This window comes from Bufo bufo, chromosome 2 (genome assembly GCF_905171765.1).
Source record: "Bufo bufo chromosome 2, aBufBuf1.1, whole genome shotgun sequence".
NCBI classification, from domain to species: domain Eukaryota; kingdom Metazoa; phylum Chordata; class Amphibia; order Anura; family Bufonidae; genus Bufo; species Bufo bufo.
Genome location: NC_053390.1, coordinates 473,706,081 through 473,729,675, shown reverse-complemented (window position 1 = coordinate 473,729,675; position 23,595 = coordinate 473,706,081). Strand labels below are relative to the sequence as shown.

The following is a 23,595-nucleotide window of genomic DNA, read 5'->3' as shown; positions in this document are numbered from 1 at the left end:
TTGCCTGAGGAGGAGAGATTTTCCTCATCTTTGTCTACCATTTGGCAAAAGATTCAGAGTAATCTTAGAAAGATGAGTGAGAGGTATAAGCGTGTGGCTGATAAGAGACGTGTGCCTGGTCCGGACCTGAATGTGGGTGATCTGGTGTGGTTGTCTACAAGAAATATTAAACAGAAGGTTCCCACCTGGAAATTGGGTCCCAAGTTTATTGGGCCTTATAAAATCTTGTCAGTTGTCAATCCTGTTGCCTTCCGTCTTGATCTTCCACGGGTTTGGAAGATACATAATGTATTTCACAGATCTCTCTTAAAACCATATGTCCAGCCCACGGTACCCTCCTCTTTGCCTCCTCCTCCGATTTTGGTTGATGGCAATCTGGAGTTTGAGGTTTCCAGAATTGTGGACTCTCGCATTGTCCGCGGTTCTCTTCAGTACCTCGTTCATTGGAAGGGTTATGGTCCTGAGGAGAGGATGTGGGTTCCGGTGTCGGACATTAAAGCCACTCGCCTCATCAGGGCATTTCATAGGGCTCATCCTGAGAAGGTGGGTCCTGGGTGTCCGGAGTCCACCCGTAGAGGGGGGGTACTGTCACTACCAGAGCTTTGAGACGTTCTCACAGCTCTGTTTCTCCACCCCTGTGATGATGTCACTACTAGAGCTTGGAGGAGTTCTCACTGCTCTGTTTCTCCGCCCCTGTGATTAGGTCTTTACTTTCTGTTTCCTTCCTCCCAGCTGTTCCTCCTGTGTTTGATTTCTCTGCCTTTAAATCACCCCTCCGCCTTTGTAGGGTGCGGATTATATTTCTCATTTGAGTTGTATCTCTCACTTGAGCATCTTGACTTGTGTGCTATCATTTCACTGGACCTGTGTTCTGCTGCAGCAAGTACTCCGGATATTGCCAGCTGTCTTTGGATCTGTCTTCACTGCTGCTGCAGCTCCTTCAGTTAAGTGTGCAGACATTGTGTGTTTCTGTTTGCTTGCTGACTGGATCAGAGGTGACCCCGGTTCCGTCCATATACTGAGCAGGGCACCGGTGGCCGTGCCCCTTCCACTATTGTAGGGGTTACAGTGGTCATCAGCCTTAGGTACGCAGTAATGCCTCGATCCACCATTTGGATCCGGGCATGTGCTTAGCAGCAAAGGGAGAGCTTTGAGGGTCTGACAGGGGTCACCCTTATCCTCCCTAGTTTGGGTCCGGTCAGTAGCTTTATCCACTGTGTATGCTCTTGTTGCTCACATACAGCCGTGACACCATGACATGGATAAGTGTAGGTAAAGCAAACATTGGAATACCCAATTTACTAGCAAATTCTAAGTCAATAAAGCTGGCCGCTGACCCGGAATCAATAAAGGCCTTACCCGTCCACTTATTAACCCCCAGAGAAATTGTTATGGGTACCAAAAGCTTATATTTAGAAAAATCAGGGTGTACCTGGTCTTTAGGTTGTCTTGCCTTAGGAGACTTGTCAGAGAGGACCCTCTTAGGACACTTGTTGATCCAATGGCCAGGATCTCCACAGTAGAAGCACTCTCCGCGTCTGCGACGAAGATTACCCCGGGTCATGCCAACCTGCATGGGATCCTCGGTGGAGACCTCAGTGTTGTCCCTAGAAAAGGCCTCTGGCTGGACCACCATCTGAGAACAGAACTGTCGTTCTTGTCGTCTCTCTCTAACTCGTCGGTCAAGTCAGACAACTAGGGTCATCATCTCCTCTAAGGTCTCTGGAACTTGATAACTGACTAATAAATCTTTTAAATTATCAGACAGACCAGACCTAAACTGACTCTTCAGGGCTGGTTCATTCCATCCAGAGGGGACACACCACCGTCTGAATTGGGTGCAATACTCCTCGGCAGGGAGATGGCCCTGAACCAGTGCCCTAAGAGCCGTCTCGGCTACCAGGGCCCTGTCTGGTTCGTCATAGAGGGTACCCAGGGCCGGAAAAAACCCCTCCACGGAAGTCAGACAACTGGCCCCAGGAGGTAACGAGAATGCCCAGTCCTGGGGATCACCCTGTAGTAGAGAAATGATAATCCCCCCTCTCGGGACCGGAGGACACGGGGCACAAACGGAAGTAGAGTTTGCAACTCTCCTTAAAGGAGAGAAACCTCTTCCGGTCTCCAGAAAAGGGTTCTGGGAGCTTGATCTGGGGTTCAAAATGTGGACTGGAGGGCAGAGGAGTGGAAGAACCTTGCCCTAACTCAAAAGAACGGAGTTTCTCTCCTAGGTCCTGCACCATCTGTGTCAAGTTAGAGACATGGTCAGTCAGGGTAACAAGAGGATTCATGATACAGTGGTTGTTGGGTCTGTTAATCTGTAATGGTCACGTCCACACACACACAGGGGGAAGGGTAGTGACCACTGCGCTCCACCCTCACCCCTGGCCCTGCCTACTTGCCTCACGAGTCCTGATGACAGGGGACAACTGGACGGCAGTCCCTAACTTAGGATATGTGCAGGGAAGACAGACAAGACAAAATACGGAACATGAACGGACCGGGTCAGAACCAAGAGAGCTACGCAGTACAACGGATTAAGCAAAGAATGGTCAGGAGAAGCCAGGGTCAAATACCAGGAGAGTAGCGAAGTACAAGAGGAGTCCTAAGAGAGTAGTCAGGTGGGAGCCGAGGGCACAATACCAGGATAGATGCGCAGTACAGGAGGAGCAGGCAGAGGATCGTCAGGGAACAAGATCAGGTAAGTATTCAGTAGTCCAACAAATAGCCAGGAACCTAGAAATTAACAGGCAACCTGTGACCAGCAGGCTGCCTGTATTTATAGTGGGGAGTGAGGGTCATGTGACGTGGCCAGCGTCACATGACCGACAGACCAACCAGTCGAGCACCGAGTGATCAGCTCGGCACTCAAGGCAGACTAGGAGCAGGGAGCCACCCAGCCAGCAAAGCTGCACTGGGAATGAGGTCAAGCACAGATCCTCATTCCCAAAGCTAAGCAACAGGTCTGCGGGAAATGGGGGACCAAGTGCACCTTCGGAACCCCGTGACAGCGCCCTTGTATGTTTGTTTGCCCTGTAGTGGTTGACCCTTTTCTCCATTGTATTGCAGGGAGAAAAGGAGTCCTCCTCTGTGCTAAGCGCTTACCTTCCTCTGGGTCTAAACATCTATGTAAAGAGTGTACCTCCTCAGTAGTCAAGTCGGAGTCTTCCAGTTTGCTTGAGGAAATAAAATCCATAGTTAGAGTGGAAGTCCAGTCTGCCATGCCTGCCCGGGCCCCCCCCCCCCCACCCCACATAGACCGTGTTCTTCTAAGGATATTATGAATGTTGGTAGTGATTCCGACTCTCTTAATCCGGAATTCTCAGACTCTGAGATGTTGGAAAAATTTCAAGAGTCTGATGAAGATAATGAATACAAAAAGTTTATCTTCAATTCTGAAGATATTGATGATCTAATAAAGCCATCAATTCCTAGGAAACCTAGGTCTGTCCAAGAAGAATTTTTTTGGGGGCTGGGGGAGAGGCAGAGATCTGTTTTTCCTGTTCCTGATAATATACAGAAACTCATAAAGGCAGAATGGGATAAACCTGAAAAAGGTTCATTCATTCCTCGTGGCATAAAGAGGCGGATTGCACGGATTGGGAGTCCATTCCCAAAGTCGATGCTCCAGTGGCCAAAGTTGCTAAACGTACGGTCCTGCCCTTTGAGGATGCAGCCCAATTAAAAGATCCCATGGACAGAAAGGCAGAGAGCTTACTCAAAAAGACTGGGGAAGCCACTGCAGCCCTATTAAAACCAGGGGTAGCCTGCACCTTAGCCATATGGTTAGAACATTTGGAGCTACACCTAATTAACAAGACCCCTAGGGAGAAAATCCTAGATAGTCTCCCCTTACTCAGGAAGGCCACAAATTTCCTAGCGGATGCTTCCGCTGAGTCGGTCAGACTGTCGGCTCGCACTGCAGTACTCTCTAATACCATCAGGAGAGTCCTGTGGTTAAAAGCTTGGTCAGGAGACATAGCCTCTAAAAATAAGCTGATCTTTACCATTCCATGAACAATATGTGTTTGGCCCTGATTTGGACAAAATCTTAGAGCAGGCTACTGACCGTAAAAGAGGCTTTCCCAAAGATAAATCTGGGAATAGAAAACAGTTTTTTCGCAAACAGCAGCAGGATTCCAGACCTGACCGTGGAAGGTTGGGGGGGACGGAATTATACCAGGGGGAATAAGAGGAAAAGCTTTCTCTTTAATCCCAACAAGGGTGGTCCCTCCACCTCCGCTCGCTTCCAAACAATGACATCATCCAGGTTGGAGGAAGGCTCAGTTCCTTTTTAAGTTTCTGGGAACAGACCATCACAGACCCGTTTATTATCAGCATCATAAAAAACGGGTATTCTTTAGAGTTGGATTCCCTTCCCCCGCAAAAGTTTGTAATAACCCAACTCCAGGGATCTCTAAGGTCCTCCCTGTCCAAGAGTATAAAAGAACTCCTGTCCCTAGGGGCAATAGAAGACGTCCCCAAGGAGGAATGGGGGAATGGTCACTACTCGCCTCTATTCATGGTCCGGAAACCAAACGGGAGATTCCGAACCATCATAAACCTAAAACCACTAAACAAACACATTTCATATCACAAATTCAAAATGGAAACTGTCAGGACGGCAGTAAAACTTATCAAGAAAGGAGCTTAAATGATTACAGTAGATCTCAAAGATGCTTATTTCCACATTCCAATACATCACCTTTCCAGAAGGTACCTGAGGTTTGCAGTGAAAATGAAGGGAAAGATCTGCCACTATCAGTGCACTTGTCTACCTTTCAGAATTGCCTCAGCTCCTCGTATCTTCACCAAGGTTATGGCAGAAGCCGTGGCCTCTCTAAACCGCAGGGGGATTTTAGTGGTCCCTTATCTCGACGACTTGCTGGTAGTGGCAGAAACATCAGATCTCCTCCTAAGGCTACTTTCACACCTGCGTTCAGGTGTCCGCTGGTGAGCTCCGTTTGAAGGGGCTCACAAGCGGCCCTGAACGCAGCCGTCCGGCCCTAATGCATTTTCAGTGGAGGCGGATCCGCTGAGAATGCATCAGTCTGCCAGCGTTCAGCCTCCGCTCCGCGAGCGGACACCTGAACGCTGCTTGCAGCGTTCGGGTGTCCGCCTGGCCGTGCGGAGGCGAGCGGATCCGTCCAGACTTACAATGTAAGTCAATGGGGACGGATCCGTTTGAAGATGACACTATATGGCTCAATCTTCAAACGGATCCGCCCCCATTGACTTTCAATGTAAAGTCTGGACGGATCCGCTCAGGCTACTTTCACACTTAGAAATTTTTCTAAGTTATAATGCAGACGGATCCGTTCTGAACGGATGCAAACATCTGCATTATAGGAGCGGATCCGTCTGATGAAACATCAGACGGACCCACTCCGAACGCTAGTGTGAAAGTAGCCTTATACATCTACAGGTGGTCCTCACTCACCTTCAGAACCTGGGGGTGGATCATCAACAGGGAAAAGTCCAATCTGACTCCAAGTCACAGGAGAGTGTTCTTGGGCATTCTACTGGATTCGACACTCCAAAGATCCTTTCTTCCTCCTGCAAAGATCCAGGATCTAAAACTAAGAATCCAACAATTCCTAAAGATGCGTTCTTGTTCTATCCGGCAGGCCATGAGGGTTCTAGGTCTTCTATCCTCCTGCATCCCAGCCATTGCCTGGGCCCAATTTCACATGAGGCCTCTGCAGAGCCTTCTCCTAAAAAGGTGGAACAGATCCCAGTTGACCCTAGGAGAGGATGCCAATAACCAGAGACATGAAAGCCTCCTTGATATGGTGGCTCTCAGACAGGAACCTGAAGACGGGTGTTCCCTGGAGCCAAGAAAATGTACTATCCCTAACGACGGATGCCAGTTCCTGGGGTTGGGGTGCCCTTGCTGCCACCGGTTCCTTTCAGGGTGCCTGGTCAGAAACTCAGAAGAGAATGTCATCCAACTGCAGGGAGCTCTATGCCATATGGGAAGGCCTCAAAGCAATCCAGATTCAGGCCAAAAACCGTCATGTTCTAATACATTCAGACAACTCCACAGTGGTAGCGTTCATACAACATCAAGGAGGGACGAGGCACGGGCATCTTCAGAACCTCGCAAGACACATATTTCTCTGGGCAGAAAAGAATGTAAAATCATTAGGGGCGGTACATCTGAAAGGCTCACTCAATACTCAAGAAAATTTCCTAAGCCGGCAGAGGCTGGATCCAGACGAATGGTCTCTGTCACAAACAGCCTTCCAGAAAATACAGGATCAGTGGGGCATTACATCTCTAGACCTATTTGCCTCAAAAATAAATTACAAAGTACCCCATTACTTCTCTCTAAACCCAAGGGATCCGTGTGTGGCAGTGGATGCTTTCACCCAGGACTGGACGTCGGGGCTGGTGTATGCCTCCCCCCCCCAATTCCGATAATCCCAAAAGTCCTCCAAAAATTTCAAGAAGAGATATGTGTCCTGATCCTAGTTTTTCCCTTCTGGCCCAGAAGAGGCTGGTTCAGTCTCCTGAGATCCCTCAGTCAGGAGGACCCAATCCTATTTCCCCTGGAGAAAAATCTTCTGATGCAGGGTCCAATCCCTCACCCGAATCTCAGACTCCTCAGTCTATCAGCTTGGTTACTGAGAAATCCATCCTATTAGGCCGAGGCCTCTCTCAAAGGGTAGTGGATACTCTCCTACTTAGTAGGAAAACAAATAACTGTAGGTCCTACCTTAAAGTCTGGAAGAAGTTCGCTGCCTGGGCGAATTCAAGGTTTAACCAATCCTCACCAGACATCCCTCTCATTTTGGAGTTCCTCCCGGATGGGTTGGATATGGGCCTCTCCCCTAGTACAGGTTTCTGCCATAGGAGCCATTTACAACACCAGTCTTTATGAGAATGCCTGGGTGTCTAGATTTTTAAAGGCAGCTGATAGGTTGAGACCCACAGTTAAAAACCTGGTCGCTCCCTGGAACCTGAATACCGTACTATCAGGCCTATCAGATACTCCCTTTGAGCCTTTATCCAATAAATGGCTCACCCTCAAGACCATTTTTCTAGTGGCCATTTCTTCTTTAAGAAGAGTATGTGAGCTTCAGGCCCTGTCGATTCAAGAACCCTTTCTTTCCATTTTTGGGGACAAACTCATCTTTAAATTAGACCCTGGGTTCCTCCCCAAGGTGGTGTCCACATTCCACAGGTCCCAGGATATTGTTATTCCCTCCTTTTTTCCCAATCCTAGGAATGATCAGGAAGCAAGGTATAATAACCTAGACGTTAGAAGATGTGTTCTTCATTGTGTGTTTTTTCCTGTCCTATCAGAGGAAATCAATCTCAGGTTGTGCTGTCAGGTTGTGCTGTCATGGAGACTTCCAGGAAACCGGATTACCGGTGAGTGTAATACTCATTCTCTATTTATTATTCACGGAGTATGCCTTATTGTACTTATTTTAAGATTTAACTTTTATTCTTATCATTTAAGATTATGATGAGACGACTGAGTTTAGTGAAACTACTGCGCTAGTTAATTAGAGAGAGAGGAGAGGGTCTAATTGACTAGTACTGGGTTAGAGTAGTGTTCCTGTGTAAATAGGCCTGATGCATATAGGGAAATAGCTACTGAGGAAGAGGATTGAAGTCCTCGAAACGCGTTTAGCGTTATATCCCTGCCAACAACCAAGCTTCTGGATATGATGGATGTAATTTGAATTATTTCTTACAAAGTGGAGCGCTCCATTTTTTCATCTGACCTGCAGCTCTCATAAGAATATCGGACCAAGATTACCGGACTGAAATCCCCAAATCCCGCGATATCTCTGGTACATCACGTGGGACACGCCAGAGAGCGGGGAGTGTGAGAGCGAGCAGTGGAACAAGCGGCTGAATTAGACGGCCGGAGATCCGTTCATGTGGGTGAGCTAAAACTTCCCTGTGAATCTGTGGCATATCTTATTGTTGAAAGTCTTAATATCCAACAGTGCAAGAACTGCTGAAGATAATTATAAAGAGGGAGATTTTATCCCCCAGCAGTAACTAACACAGCTTGTGGACTTGGCTACATTTGTCTTATTTAAAGAGACAGGTTCCCTGTTTGATTGAATTGGATTCTCATTGTCAAACAGGTACAGGACTATCTCACTTTTCCAAGAGACCCTAATTGGGTGCATTGCGTTACCCTATCAGTGCAGTATATATTGAATTTTACTATTTATTTTTTAGGGGTTCTTTTAACAATGATGTTTTAATGTTCAAGTGTATGTATTTCTGCTTTTATTCGATTATTGAACTAGCGGTTTATTATTAATAAATGATTGTTTGATGTGCAACCACATAGTGAGTGCCAGCCGTTTTTTTCCAGTTTTTGCACATTCCTTGGACTGATTGAGTGAGCAGTCCCTCGGCTAGAGCACCCCTACCGTATTGAGGAGGGTGGTGAGCTATCCACATACTTTCCAAGTTTTCATATAGGGAAATAGCCTAGTTTATTTAACTAGAAGTCCCTATGCACTTACCCTACTTGACCTATTCTAGTCAGTGTGATAGCCTAAATGGCTGTAGTCGGGGCACTCGTCTTTAAAAAGACGACCCCCAGCCTCAGGAACCTCGGCCCTGTACTACAGGTCCCTATACTCTTACCTCTCTACGATTGATTTCCTTTTTCATCCGGCCACTGCCGCATGATCTACACAGGCGAGAGCCACTGCCTTCAGCGCCTGAACATCCTCTTTATTCCCTGAAGAGCCATACCTGGCGAAATGCGTCGGATGAAAAAGGAAATCAATCGTAGAGAGGTAAGAGTATAGGGACCTGTAGTACAGGGCCGAGGTTCCTGAGGCTGGGGGTCGTCTTTTTAAAGATGAGTGCCCCGACTACAGCCATTTAGGCTATCACACTGACTAGAATAGGTCAAGTAGGGTAAGTGCATAGGGACTTCTAGTTAAATAAACTAGGCTCTTTCCCTATATGCAACAGGCCTATTTACACAGGAACACTACTCTAACCCAGTACTAGTCAATTAGACCCTCTCCTCTCTCTCTAATTAACTAGTGCAGTAGTTTCACTAAACTCAGTCGTCTCATCATAATCTTAAATGATAAGAATAAAAGTTAAATCTTAAAATAAGTACAATAAGGCATACTCAGTAAATAATAAATAGATAATTGAGACCACTGAGAGTAATTTATAGCGGGTCTACCTTATAGACACCTACTATAAACATATGACATAATACTGATTTCCACTAGGCTGAATCCCAGTCCTCTATTAAGGACTGAGATGCAGTCCGGTGTCAATTTGAGACTGGTTAGATTAACTACATTCGAATGCGGTTCATCAGGATCAATTTCTGACTCTAGCGCCTCCAAGAAACTTGCTTCCTCTTCCGACCAGGCCTTGTCGGAGTAAGTTGCTTCCTCTTCCGACCAGGCCTCCAAGTTTCTCGGAGGCGCTAGAGTCAGAAATTGATCCTGATGAACAGCATTCGAATGTAGTTAATCTAACCAGTCTCGAATTGACACCAGTATGTTAAATTAGATGTACTCTCTAGGAGGACTGGCCTCTCCTGGTGTCCCCTGCAAAACAGTCATGGTACTTTTTACCCAAAATTCACAAGAGCTTGGATAGCCCACCTGAGCGTCCTATTGTAGCTGGTATTGGTTCTGCCACTGCCTGCCTCTCTGAATACTTAGATTGGCTGCTCCGTCCACTGCTGAAGGACATCCCTTCATATCTCAAGGACACAAATGACTTCCTCCTGTCTCTGAAATCCTTTTATTGGCAAGAGGGACATCATTTGGTCTCTTTAGATGTGGAGAGCCTCTATACTCACATTTCACAGGAGGCAGGAGTCCTAGCGGTAAAAGAGATCCTTGAAGGTACCAATAAGGGCTATACCTTTATACGATTTGTTGAAGAAGCCCTTTAGTTCGTGCTAGGCAACAATGTGTTCAGATTTGGGGAGCAGTGGTATAAACAAAAACATGGAACGGCAATGGCGCCCCCAGGGCATGCACTTTTGCCAATATCTTCTTGGCGAGGTTTGAAGATAAGTATATCTATTCTCTAAATAATCCATACCTGCGCTACATACAGCTGGTTTTACGTTATATAGATGATATATTCATTATCTGGTCGGGCACTGAGTCCCAGTTTAGTGATTTTGTGAACTATCTTAATGCATACAACGGAATGAACATGAGATTCACCTTTAAATTTGGGGGTCTCAGGTTGGAATTCCTAGATGTACTAGTGACAGTGGAGGGCAACCAGCTGGTCACTAAGGGATACAGAAAGCCCACGGCTATGAATTCACTGTTGCATTATGATAGCTTTCACCCCCAAAGTGTAAAGTCAGCAGTACCGTATGGCCAGTATATAAGGCTTAGAAGGATCAATGGCCGGGAGGAGGATTTCAAATCCCAAGCCTTTGATCTAACTCGGCGGTTGTTGAAAAGGGGTTACCCCTTGAAGGATCTCCATAGTGCTATGACAAGAGCTGCACAATTCACCCAAGATGATTTGCTGGCTGGCAAAAAGAATTTGAAGAGGGTCAAAGGAGAAGGTATATCTCACAGATTCGTGTTTTCATTCAAATATAGTCCTATGGCGGATGCCATTCGTAGGACTATTTACCATAATTGGGATATATTGAGTGGTGATGAATCCTTGGGGGAGGTGGTACGTAGCAAACCCATAATAGCTTTTAGACGTAGCCATATCTTGAAAGATAGGTTGGTTGGAAGTAGGTATTTAGAAAGAAAGCCAGATGTATGGTTGAAAGAATATGTACCCAAGGGCAACCGCAAATGTGGTAATTCTTCATTTTGTAGGTATAATCCTCAGCATAGATTAGTGTGTTTTGGTGGTTTGCAATGCAGGGTGAACCGCCTCATTACTTGTCGGAGTAAGTTCTTAGTGTACCTGATAATGTGTCCCTGTGGCCGCTCCTATATTGGCTTCTATATTAGACCATTATTTGAGAGAATAAGAGAACACTTTAATTCTGTGACTTCTGGAAAAGGATGTCCGCGTCTAATCAAACATGTCAGAGAGATACATGGAGGCGACCCCAGGGTCTTAACATTTTCAGGTTTAGAGATAGTACCCTTTTTACCAACAGGGGGCGACAGACATATCCAATTATTATGCAAAGAAGCTAGCTGGAATATCAGAGCTAATGCTTTGGGTCCACTGGGTCTTAATGAAGTGTTTTTCTATAGGCTATGTTGTATTGCCGCATCACTTTTAGCAGGTATTTGTACCATTTTGTATTGTATTTTATATTATTGTCAGCGCTAGTTGAGCGCATGTCTGTGTGGGTGGCGCTGATGTATATATATGGCGCACTGACGTCATTACGCTAAGAGGCCTGAGGAAGCGTGACTCCACGCGAAACGGCCGTCGCCTTTGCGATGCCTGTGTAGTGTCCTGTACCCCTACTGCCTGTTTTTGGGTCCGCACTTCTACGGATGAATAGAGTAACATTTGGACTCTTACCGGTGAGTGCCGTCTCTTATCTTCATACTTCATATTAAAAGGGGTTATCCCATGAGTAATGTAAAAAATACTGTATAGTACATGACAACCTCTTTCTAAGAAAGCTATAACCAGCCCTGTACTTCACATGGATCCAGAGATCTCCCCATTCATTGCTCTGCTAGATTTATATCAAGCTGACAGCTCAAGGGCAGTTTCTTTTCTGCTGCAGCGCAGGGGGCATGTCTCAGCATGTGCAGCCTTCTCAGTGAGCAGCTCAGATAAATAAGAAAATCTATTACGGTGAATAGGATTTTTACACACTCCATTCTGTGCTTTGCCTCGTGCATAGCTCAGTATGGAGAAAGCCGTGGCAGGCCTGGATCGCTTCAGCAGCGTCCAGGCTGCCATGGCAACCGATCAGAGCCCTGCGATTTCACTGCAGGGACTCCGATCGGAAGGAAGATGGAGTCGCTTGACTCCACAGGCACCGCCATCAGCCTTGATTGCGGCACCTGAGGGGTTAAATGGCAGGGGCGGCGCATGAAGGGGTTAATATTTAACAGGAAAAAAAAATATGGGGCAGAACACAAAAGGGAGAGATGGTCGGGCAAATGGAGGGCGGGGACCCAAGATGGTTAAAAAGCCATGAGCCTATGATACACTTAATCTGCCCCTGATTTCGGTGCCTAGGCCCCCACCATTGGTTGTAGTACTATTGAAAATTTACCTTGATTTATCGCAAAATGTGCTTTTCAAACCCAGTACAACATTAAAAAATAAGTACAAAAGAACTACATTATGTTGATAACCACAGTTTGGTAAAGCCATTGAAAAAGCTGTGCATCATATAAACACTTCTGTTAAAACTTCTGCCACTATGCATCACCAACCAACTGGTTACACAATATGTAAAATAACATTTTGTTGCCCAGATATAATCACGTGTAAAGAAGGAACTAATTAAAGGAATGCCAGAGGAAAAGTCCCTACCAGATTGCTTTATTGTACATAGTTCTGCCACACATTCTTAAAATTGTTGCAACAAATTCATGTGAATTCATACATAACATGTTTTCATACCTGAATCTAAGAGGAATAAATACACAGAGGCTGTTTTCTGGATCCCAAGCACAATATGGGTCACGTGTTTCCAGGCAACTTCTGTAAAAACAAATGTTAGTACAAATGTAATTAAAATTGGGTATAGAAATTAATATGCATCCCACAACAAATTCAAAATTAAGTTTTTATTATGTTTATCATTGTCATTGCTTATTGCTTAGAATTAACTTTTCCCTAAAGTTTATGGAGGATTAAGAAGCGAGAGGTTCTCCCCAACAGATATCTAATGTACTGTATATGGACTGCTTAACACCTTGAAGGCTGGAGTCGCATAGTGATTATCGTATTTGTCATGCTGATCATGCAGGCACTGCTACCATGTAATGGTTTAGCAACCTTCTGGGAGGACCTATCCTGTCAAATTAATCCTTTAATAATCTGCCTATTTTGGGGCTTAAAGGGGTTGTCCGGGTTCAGAGCTGAACCCAGACATATTTCACCCAGGCAGCCCTCCTGATGTTAGCACAGGAGCATCTCATGCTCCGATGTGCTCCCTTGCCCTGCGCTAGATCGCGTAGGGCAAGGGCTCTTTTGTTTACAATAATACACTGCGGGGAGGAAGCTTCCGCCTGTTTTTTTTTTTTCGGTGACGTCACCGGCTCTGATGGGCTGCCTGGGCGAAAATGGCGGTATGTCCGGGTTCAGCTCTGAACCCGGACAACCCCTTTAAGAAGCCAGCATTTTTTCATTTTTGCATCCTTGCATTATAAGATTTATTTTTAAAATCTTGCCTTCAATGCAGCTGTATGAGGGCTTGGTTTTTTGCAGTACATATAATCTGTTGATTTAATTTTATTAATTTTGTTTTATGAAGGAATGCAAAAAAAAAAAAAAAAACATTCTGCCAAGTAAAGGTGCCAGAAGTAGGTGCTTCCGTGAGGGTTTGCCATTGGCAGGGCTGGGCTTAAATGCTCGGAAGTTACCAATGAAAATGTTGGCAAGTATGCCAACCTAATTTAGGCTACTTTCACACTCGCGTTTTGGCTTTCCGTTTGTGCGATCCGTTCAGGGCTCTCACAAGCGGTCCAAAACGGATCAGTTTTGCCCTAATGCAATCTTAATGGAAAAGGATCCGCTCAGAATGCATCAGTTTGCCTCCGATCAGTCTCCATTCTGCTCTGGAGGCGGACACCAAAACGCTGCCTGCAGCGTTTTGCTGTCCGCTTGACGAAACTGAGCCAAACGAATCAATGTGGTGTGCACAAGTCAATGGGGCCGGATCCATTTTCACTGACACAATCTGGCACAATAGAAAACGGATCCCTACTTTAAACATAATTTGGATTCATTGTTATGTATAATAATATCGCGCATGTTTGGTACCCAAACCCGAACTTCTTCACAGAAGTTCGGGCTTGGGATCAGTGTTCTGTAGATTGTATTATGTTTCCCTTATAACATGGTTATGGAACAGGACCTGTGGTGACGTCACTGCGGTCATCACATGATCCATCACATGATCTTTTACCATGGTGATGAATCATGTGATGGATCATGTCTTGACCGGAGTGACGTCACCACAGGTCCTGTTGCTCCACACAGCTAAGATGAAGAAAGAAGGAGACGCCAGCTCCGCGATCAAGTGGATTAAGGTGAGTTAAATTTTATTTTTATTTTTTTTAACCCCTCCAGCGCTATTTTAGTATGCATTCTGTATTCAGAATGCTATTATTTTCCCTTATAACCATGTTATAAGGGAAAATAATAATGATAGGGTCTCCATCCCGATGGTCTCCTAGCAACCGTGCGTGAAAATCTTGCTTGCAGATGCTTGCGATTTTCACGCAACCCCATTCACTTCTATGGGGCCTGCGTTTCGTGAAAAACGCAGAATATAGAGCATGCTGCGATTTTCACGCAACGAACAAGTGATGCGTGAAAATTACCGCTCATGTGAACAGCCCCATAGAAATGAATGGGTCCAGATTCAGTGCGGGTGCAATGCGTTCACCTCCCGCATTGCACCCGCGCGGAATACTCGCCCGTGTGAACTCAGCCTAAAAGTCTCTTTTCACTGAACTCCACCCTAGTGGCGGCTGCTTGAAAATGCAGTGTTTTAAAGTTGGGAACAGAAGGAATTTACAGCTGGGCCCTGCCTCCTCTTGGCCCTATAGCAGTCATGTGTTCTACCTCCATGGAAAGTACACCACTGATTACAAAGCAATTACTTAAGGCTCTGAAACTCCAGCAAACCACAGTGGAAGAAATTATCCACAAATGGCGAGAACTTGAAACAGTGAACCTCAGGGGCAGACATAACGCCTGTGCCCAGCAAGGCAGGGGGCCCTTTTCAGTGGCAGCAGAGGTGCTTTTTTTTAATTTCTTTTATTATTTTCTTCACTCCCTTTCTCTTGCAACACGGTAAACTGGTTATCTGGGGGGAGGGGGTTGGCCCCGATTAGGACTTACTATGTATCTGATGCCGTTCTGCTTAAACTCCATAGATGAAGGAACTGCGATGACATCATAGTTATGTGATCTTTTCAACAGTGGAAGTGGTGGTAGGACCTGTGATAAGGCCACCATTATGTGACCAGTGCAGAAAAGGGCAGCGCTCAGCAGTGGAGAACTGTGATGCCATGGAATGAATGTGAGTGCCATAGAAATGCTGGGAGATGTAGTTCTCCCCATTATACCTACTCCCTGTTTAGTTGGAGGTAAATATTTTATTTAACTGGGACTGTATTTTAAGAAAGAGTTGTTTTTCTTTTACATGGGACTGTATGTTATAGAAAATTGGGGGGAGATGACTGGTGTTATTTACATGGGACTGGAAATAATAGAGCACTGGAGGGAAAGGATTGATGTTATTTACAAGGGAATATGTGTTGGAGGGGGCTGAAGGAGGGGATTTAAGTTATTTACATGGGATTGTATGTTATAGAAGACTGTAAGGAAGAGAGGTTATTTACATGGGACTGTAAGATATAGAAGACTGGAGGGAGAGGAGTGATGTTATTTACATGGGACTGCATGGTATAGATGATTGGAGGGAGAGGACAGGGATTATAATTTATGGGGGCACTACAGAGAAGATTATAACTCCAGGGGGTATGGCAGGAGGCATTATAATTACAGGAGGCAATGCAGGGGACATTATAAATATTGTGGGCAGTGGTGGTGGGCATTATTACTACATAGAGCTCTATAGAAGTGCCTTATAGATCTATAAGGGTTGCCCTATAGGGGGCCTTATTAGTACTGAGGGCACTATAGGGAGCCCTATGACCACTGGGGGTACTATGGGGGGGGGGGGGGGGTTTTTTTCTACTGAGGGTTCTATGGGGGCATTAATATTATTGGGCACAATATGGAGAGCATTACTACTAAAGGAGGCACTTTTGGAGAGCAATATCACTATTAGAGCACTGTAGGGGCTCTATTACTAATGAGGCTACAATGGGAGGGAATTACTATTGGTGGGACTTTGAGGACCACTATTACTATTGACAGCAGTCTGGGAGGACTATTACTATAGGGAGACTAACTGTATGGCATTATAATTTCTGCAGTGTATGTGAACATTGGGGAGCACAGTGGGCGCAGTACTTGGGGTAGTAGCTGAATAACCATGTTGGGGCACCAGTAAGGTGGGTGATGGAAAGTGAGGAATCTAAGATGTCTGAGTTGCAAACTCTGCAGAGACAAGCCGTGGCTCAAAGATGTTGTCATGGTGGTCTTGGCTGAATGGAGAAGATGAGGAAAGTGAACGTCTGCATTAGAGGAAACATCACTGGATGTAAGAGGAGCTAAGTGTTAAGCTGAATGGTAGAGCCCTTGAGGAAGCTTACGCGAAACGCGCGTCGGGGCTGCTGATCATCACTCTGGTATTTATTTATTTACTACTTTGTCTATTTGCACTGCCATCACACCTGGCCATGTCAAAGTGCAAAGGGCACAGCAGTTATAAAGAGATTGTAGCCTCTAGTTGTAATGTTAATGCCTCCATTTGCATATAATAAAACATCATTTTTAACAAGATGTTTTTTATTTGCACGTATATGTTTATATCTGTATTTGTTTTTTTGTTTTTTGTTTTTTTTTGGGGGGGAGGGGCAGGTACATTCTTTGCACAGGGGCCCTCTGCTGTCTGTGTCCACCCCTGGCGAACCTTCCCAGAACACATTGATGACTTTTCCAGGAGATCACAAAAAAATCTAGATGTACATCTAAAGAACTGCAAGCCTCCCTTGCCTCAGTTAAAGAGAACCCGTCATTAGTGATGAGCGAAGCGAGCTTCAGATGTTACATCCAAAGTCATTCATTCACAACTTCAGATTAATACTGTACAGAGATCCATCTCCGTACAGTTTTAGAATGTAATGGCTCAGATGAGCCGAAATTATTTACGAAGTCGCACATGTAAAACGCTCAGGTGTGAACCCAGCCTTAGATATAACAAACCCAAACCTTGTACGCTGAACTTGAAAACAGAAGTTCACTCAACACTAGTTACAAGTTTTGCTGAATATTTTCACATAAAACTATATATCAATCTGTTCACCTCCTCTTGCTATATAACATGCGGCCAGCAAATTGCACTCCTGCAAACTGCATTTCATGATAACAGGTTCTCTGTATCGGCAATCACTGCAAACCGCAGGTGAATTCAGACCTGCGGTTTGCAGCATTTACGGGTGATTCCTTAGGCATCGGTGCTGCCTTCCGGTGGAGAGCCCGTGAGATCCAGCCCCCTGGATATCACAGGCAGGAAGCTGTATGAGTAATACACACTGTATTACTCATACAGCCAATGTATTCCAATACAGAAGTATTGGAATGCATTGTAAAGGGGATTAGACCCCCAAAAGTTGAAGTCCCAAACTGGGACAAAAAATTAAGTGAAAAAAAAATGTTAAAAAAATAAAGTCCCCCCCCAAAAAAGATTAAGTTTCAAGTAAAAAAAAAGGTAAGTAAAAATTGGTAAAAAATATGGAAAAAAAAGAAAATTAGACATATTAGGTATCGCCGCGTCCGTATCGACCGGCTCTATAAACAACATATCACATGACCTAACCCCTCAGATGAACACCGTAAAAAAAAAAAAAACTGTGCTAAATAAACAATTTTTTTGGCACCTTACATCACTAAAAGTACAACAGCAAGCGATCAAAAAGGCATATGCCCACCAAAATAGTACCAATCTAACCGTCACCTCATCCCGCAAAAAATGAGCATCTACATAAGACAATCGCCCAAAAAATAAAACTATTGCTCAGAATATGGAGACACTAAAACATAATTTTTTTTAGTTTTAAAAAAGCTGTTATTGTGTAAAACTTAAGTAAATTTTAAAAAGTATACATATTAGGTATCACCGTGTCTGTAAGAACCTTCTATATAAAAATATCACATGACTCAACCCCTCAGATGAACAAAAAAGGTGTAAAAAAATTCCATTTTTTGTGACCTTACATCACAAAAAGTGTAATAGCAAGCAATAAAAAAGTCATATGCACCCCAAAATAGTGCCAATCAAACCATCATCTCATCCCGCAAAAAATTAGACCCTACATAAGATAATCTCCAAAAACTGAAAAAACTATGGGTCTCACACTATGGAGACACTAAAACATGATTTTTTTTGTTTCAAAAATGAAATCATTGTGTAAAACCTACATAAATAAAAAATAAGTATACATATTAGGTATCGCCGTGTCCGTAATAACCTGCTCTATAAAAATATCACATGACCCAACTCCTCAGGTGAATACAGTAAAAAAAATATAAAAATAAACTGTGAAAAAAAGCAATTTTTTGTCACCTTACATCACAAAAAGTGTAATAGCAAGCGATCAAAAAATCATACGCACCCCAAAATAGTGCCAATCAAACAGTCATCTCATCCCGCAAAAATCTTACTCTACCCAAGATAATCACCCAAAAACTGAAAAAAACTATGGCTCTCAGACTATGGAGACACTAAAACATGATTTTATTTTTTTTTCAAAAATGAAATAATTGTGTAAAACTTTATGTGTGACAATGAGTAATAGATAGGGGCGCTCCCACTAGCAATTTGGAAAACAATAGAGGTAATGAGGGAGCCTAAAATATAACTTTTAGGCCTCATGCACACAGCCGTGTTCCACGGCCAAGAGCGGTCCATGGTAACCCGGCCGGGATTCCTGCTGACAGCAGGAGCGCACGGCGTCATTGGTTGCTATGACGCCGTGCTCTTCATGCCGCCGCTGCTGTACAGTGATACACTCGAATAGATCATACTAGTGTATCACTGTACAGCAGCGGCGGCATGAAGCGCACGGCGTCATAGCAACCAATGACGCCGTGCGCTCCTGCTGTCAGCAGGAATCCCGGCCGGGTTACCACGGACCGCTCTCGGCCGTGGAACACGGCCGTGTGCATGAGGCCTTACTGATAAATCATTTAAGAGAAAAAGTACAGATAAATAGTTAGATATGGCTTAAAAAGTATGGAACAGTCTTACCATTCTGACGCAACCCTGATAGGGACCAACCAAGCGCGGTAAAGGAAATGCACCACGTCTGGGCTGGTTATTAGGTGTGTTCGTTGGTCGTTTCAAGACGTAGACAGTGCAGGGAACCAATAACCCTAATCATCCCTAATTGGGGATAGGGACATTGCTTTTGTTACCATGCCTGTCTATACAGAGTTCTTACCTTTGACGTCAGATGCCTGCTGCAACAGAGCGGGCTGGAAAGCCGGCGCTCGTATAACAAATTAGAAAGCATTCCATGCAGGCGATCAGGACAAGAGGCATATATGCTCATATATTAGCAAAGCCAGAGAGCAATATACTTGTAAACATGAACTAAAGAATAGTGAAGATAAATAAATAAATTTAAAAAATTAAAGAATGGAGGAAATGATGATAGACAAATTGGGGGATATAATAATGAAGGGAAGGAGACTCCCGCAAGTAGTGAAATTCACGGCCTTTAGATCAGACTGAGATCCGAGTTCTAGAACTGGGCCTGTTCTTTGTGCCGACACCGAGGTTTAACAAATTCCACATAGTGAAGGACATAAATCTATTTGTGCGGAAACTTCGTTGGCATAAACACTTTCGGCACCAAGACAGGAGGCAGTGTCGTGAACTCGGCATACCCTTGGATATTCTTCTCTTTGATCTAGGTAACAAGCTTCCACCAAGTGAAGGTACTGGCCCCTTCTCTAACCTCAAACTCAAAAGTAACAAAATGCCTCCCCCCACCAGTGAGGTCTCCTGTATAGATGTGTTTCTGGATTTGGTGACTACTCAGATTGGGGAGTTGACCTCCTCCAAACATAGATCCAATTGTGATCGTGCCATGGCCACCGCATTGTCCAACCTGGAACATGACCCGTCAGTGGTAATCAAACCATCTGAAAAGGGGGGCAATGTGGTGGTGATGGATAACGAACAATATCGAACAGATGTGCGAATCAATACTGAGGGACCCTAAAACCTATGAGGTTTTATCTCGTGATCCCATTGAGGAATATAAACATGAGCTGAAGGACATCTTTGATGATGCCCTTAAAGTACAACAATGCCATAGTCACAAAAATGATAGTGCTAATGCTATGCTTATTTATAAAGTGAGATGCTTGGCCAATGCATTTTGTACAAAACCATCTGAGCCCGTCTGCCATACGTCAAGGCAATCTCTGTTAGACGGGTCCTAACACTAAATACTACCTGTTATGCGCCACAATGGCCGCAATAAAATTCAGGGAGTGTTGGATCCACATGCATGCTGGATCCACTCTGCGATTAAAAAATCATACGCACCCCAAAATATTGCCAATCAAACCGTCATCTCATCCCGAAAAAAATGAGCCCCTACACAAGACAGTCGCCCAAAAAATAAATAAAACTATGGCTTTCAGAATGTGGAGACACTAAAGAATCATTTTTTAAAAAAATTTTTATGCTTTGTTATGTAAAACTGAAACAAACAAACAAAAAAAGTAGTCATATTTGGTATTGTCGCGTCCGTGACAACCTGCTCTATAAAAATACCACATGATCTAACCTGTAGGATGAATGTTGTAAATAACAAAAATAAAAACGGTTCAAAACAGCTATTTCTTGTTACCTTGCCTCACAAAAAGTGTAATATAGAGCAACCAAAAATCATATGTACCCTAAAATAGTACCAACAAAACTGCCACCCTATCCTGTAGTTTCTAAAATGGGGTCACTTTTTTTGAGTTTCTACTCTAGGGGTGCATCAGGGGGGCTTCAAATGGGACATGGTGTCAAAAAACCAGTCCAGCAAAATCTGCCTTCCTTTCCTTCTGCGCCCTGCCATGTGCCCGTACAGCAGTTTACGACCACATACAGTACAGACCAAAAGTTTGGACACACCTTCTGATTCAAAGAGTTTTCTTTATTTTTTTGACTATGAAGGCATCAAAACTATGAATTAACACATGTGGAATTATATACATAACAAACAAGTGTGAAACAACTGAAAATATGTCATATTCTAGGTTCTTCAAAGTATAGCCACCTTTTGCTTTGATTACTGCTTTGCACACTCTTGGCATTCTCTTGATGAGCTTCAAGAGTTAGTCACGTGAAATGGTCTTCCAACAGTCTTGAAAGAGTTCCCAGAGATGCTTAGCACTTGTTGGCCCTTTTGCCTTCACTCTGCGGTCCAGCTCACCCCAAACCATCTTGATTGGGTTCAGGTCCGGTGACTGTGGAGGCCAGGTCATCTGGCGCAGCACCCCATCACTCTCCTTCATGGTCAAATAGCCCTTACTTTCAAAGTTTTCCCAATTTTTCGGCTGACTGACTGACCTTCATTTCTTAAAGTAATGATGGCTACTCGTTTTTCTTTACTTAGCTGCTTTTTTCTCGCCATAATACAAATTCTAACAGTCTATTCAGTAGACTGTGTATCCACCTGACTTCTCCTCAACAAAACTGATGGTCGCAACCCCATTTATAAAGCAAGAAAACCCACTTATTAAACCTGACAGGGCACACCTGTGAAGTGAAAACCATTTCAGGGGACTACCTCTTGAAGCTCATCAAGAGAATGCCAAGAGTGTGCAAAGCAGTAATCAAAGCAAAAGGTGGCTACTTTGAAGAACCTAGAATATGACATATTTTCAGTTGTTTCACACTTGTTTGTTATGTATATAATTCCACATGTGTTAATTCATAGTTTTGATGCCTTCAGTGTGAATCTACAATTTTCATATTAATGAAAATAAAGAAAACTCTTTGAATGAGAAGGTGTGTCCAAACTTTTGGTCTGTACTGTTTGTGGTGTTTCTGTAAACTACAAAATCAGGGCCATAAATATTGAGTTTTGTTTGGCTGTTAACCCTTGCTTTGTAACTGGATTTTTTTTTATTAAAATGGAAAATCTGCCAAAAAAGTGACATTTTTAAATTTTCTCTCTATTTTCCATTAATTCTTGTTGAACACCTAAAGGGTTAACAAAGTTTGTCAAATCAGTTTTGAATACCTTGAGGGGTGTAGTTTGTAAAATGGGGTAATTTTTGGGTGGTTTATATTATGTAAGCCTCACAAAGTGACTTCAGACCTGAACTGGCCTTAAAAAGTGGGTTTTAGAAATTGTCTGAAAAATTTCAAGATTTGCTTCTAAACTTCTAAGCCTTCTAACATCCCCAAAAAATTAAATGGCATTCACAAAATGATCCAAACATGAAGTAGACATATGGGGAATGTAAAGTAATAACTATTTTTGGAGGTATTACTATCTATTATAAAAGTAGAGAAATTGAAATTTGGAAATTAGCTAATTTTTCCCAATTTTTGGTAAATTTGGAATTTGTTTATATATAAAAATGTATTTTTTGACTCCATTTTACCAGTGTCATGAATTACAATACGTGACGAGAAAACAATGTCAGAATGGCCTGGATAAGTAAAAGTGTTTTAAAGTTACTCACACATTAAGTGACACTGGTCAGATTTGCAAAAAATGGCCTGGTCCTTAAGGTGAAAATGAGCCCGGTCCTTAAGGGGTTAAATAACACATAAATAAACAATAACTATCCAACATAAATAACATTAAACTTTACCCCGCAGAAAAACCTGAGTAAATCAAGTGGCAACTCCATCTTGCCCCCAGCCGATGAACGCCATCTCGGAGGCACCAACTGATGGACGCCTAATTCCTCCACTTCAATTCTACCATGAGAGTCCAGCCCCACCCATGGGGCACTCCCATTCTCTAGTACCACTATAATCACCAACTTCAAGGACCGCCCCACTGCCAACAATGCGCAATTTGAACCCTTAAGTTTGCACGCCCCTCCACATTCTTAGCGCAGTTTAAATTCCACCCTGAATATCTGAATACCCAGGGACCACAAATCAATACCTACTGCATTTAGATGCACCCCATCCGCTCTCCAAAATTCGCCCACTCCCGCCTCTAATTGCAAATGCCGCACCGCAACCGCCCCGTTCCTTGACACAAATCTACTCACCGCCTGATTTACTTTGATCTGAGCTTTATTAATTCGCTCGACCCACCTCGCATCCCTCCACGACCGCCTCAGCACAATATCCGACCAAACCGTGATCATCTTCGGAAATAAAGCCCACAATCTCAGTAAATCAAATTTAATATCGCAAATCAACTCCTGGAATGGCCTAGCCCCCAAATCATTGCCCCCAAAGTGTAATATATAAACGTCTGGGGGTCGTTCCAATCTCACAAAGTGATTTACCTCCCGCAAAACTCCACCCCAGCTATTTATTGCCTGCACCACCCTCAAATTGTCACAGTGGAAACAAACTTTCCTATTCACAAAACGCTCTCCCCACAACACTACCGCCATGACAATTGGAAAAAGCTCCAAAAGCACCACATTTTTTGTATAACCGCTGACAGTCCAGGACTCCGGCCAACGCCCCGCATACCATTGACCATGGCAGTATGCCACAAAACCTACCCCCCCCGCACGTTTCTGCCTCCACTCCTGTCACAACATGGGGCCTGTGCCTTTCCCTGACTGACACCTGCACAGCCCGTGACCCACTGCCTCCATTCTCTCACC

At 44.1% G+C, this 23,595-nt stretch overlaps 1 protein-coding gene across 1 annotated transcript in view; it reads right to left on the bottom strand.

Annotated features, from left to right (window-relative positions):
* The window catches only part of SEMA6B (semaphorin 6B), an 808,975-nt gene that overhangs the window by 31,869 nt on the left and 753,511 nt on the right, over positions 1 to 23,595 (bottom strand). The window contains exon 14 of the mRNA XM_040419828.1: positions 12,541 to 12,621. Within this exon, the coding sequence (XP_040275762.1) occupies positions 12,541 to 12,621 (81 nt within the window). The remainder of the gene's footprint in view (positions 1 to 12,540; positions 12,622 to 23,595) is intronic.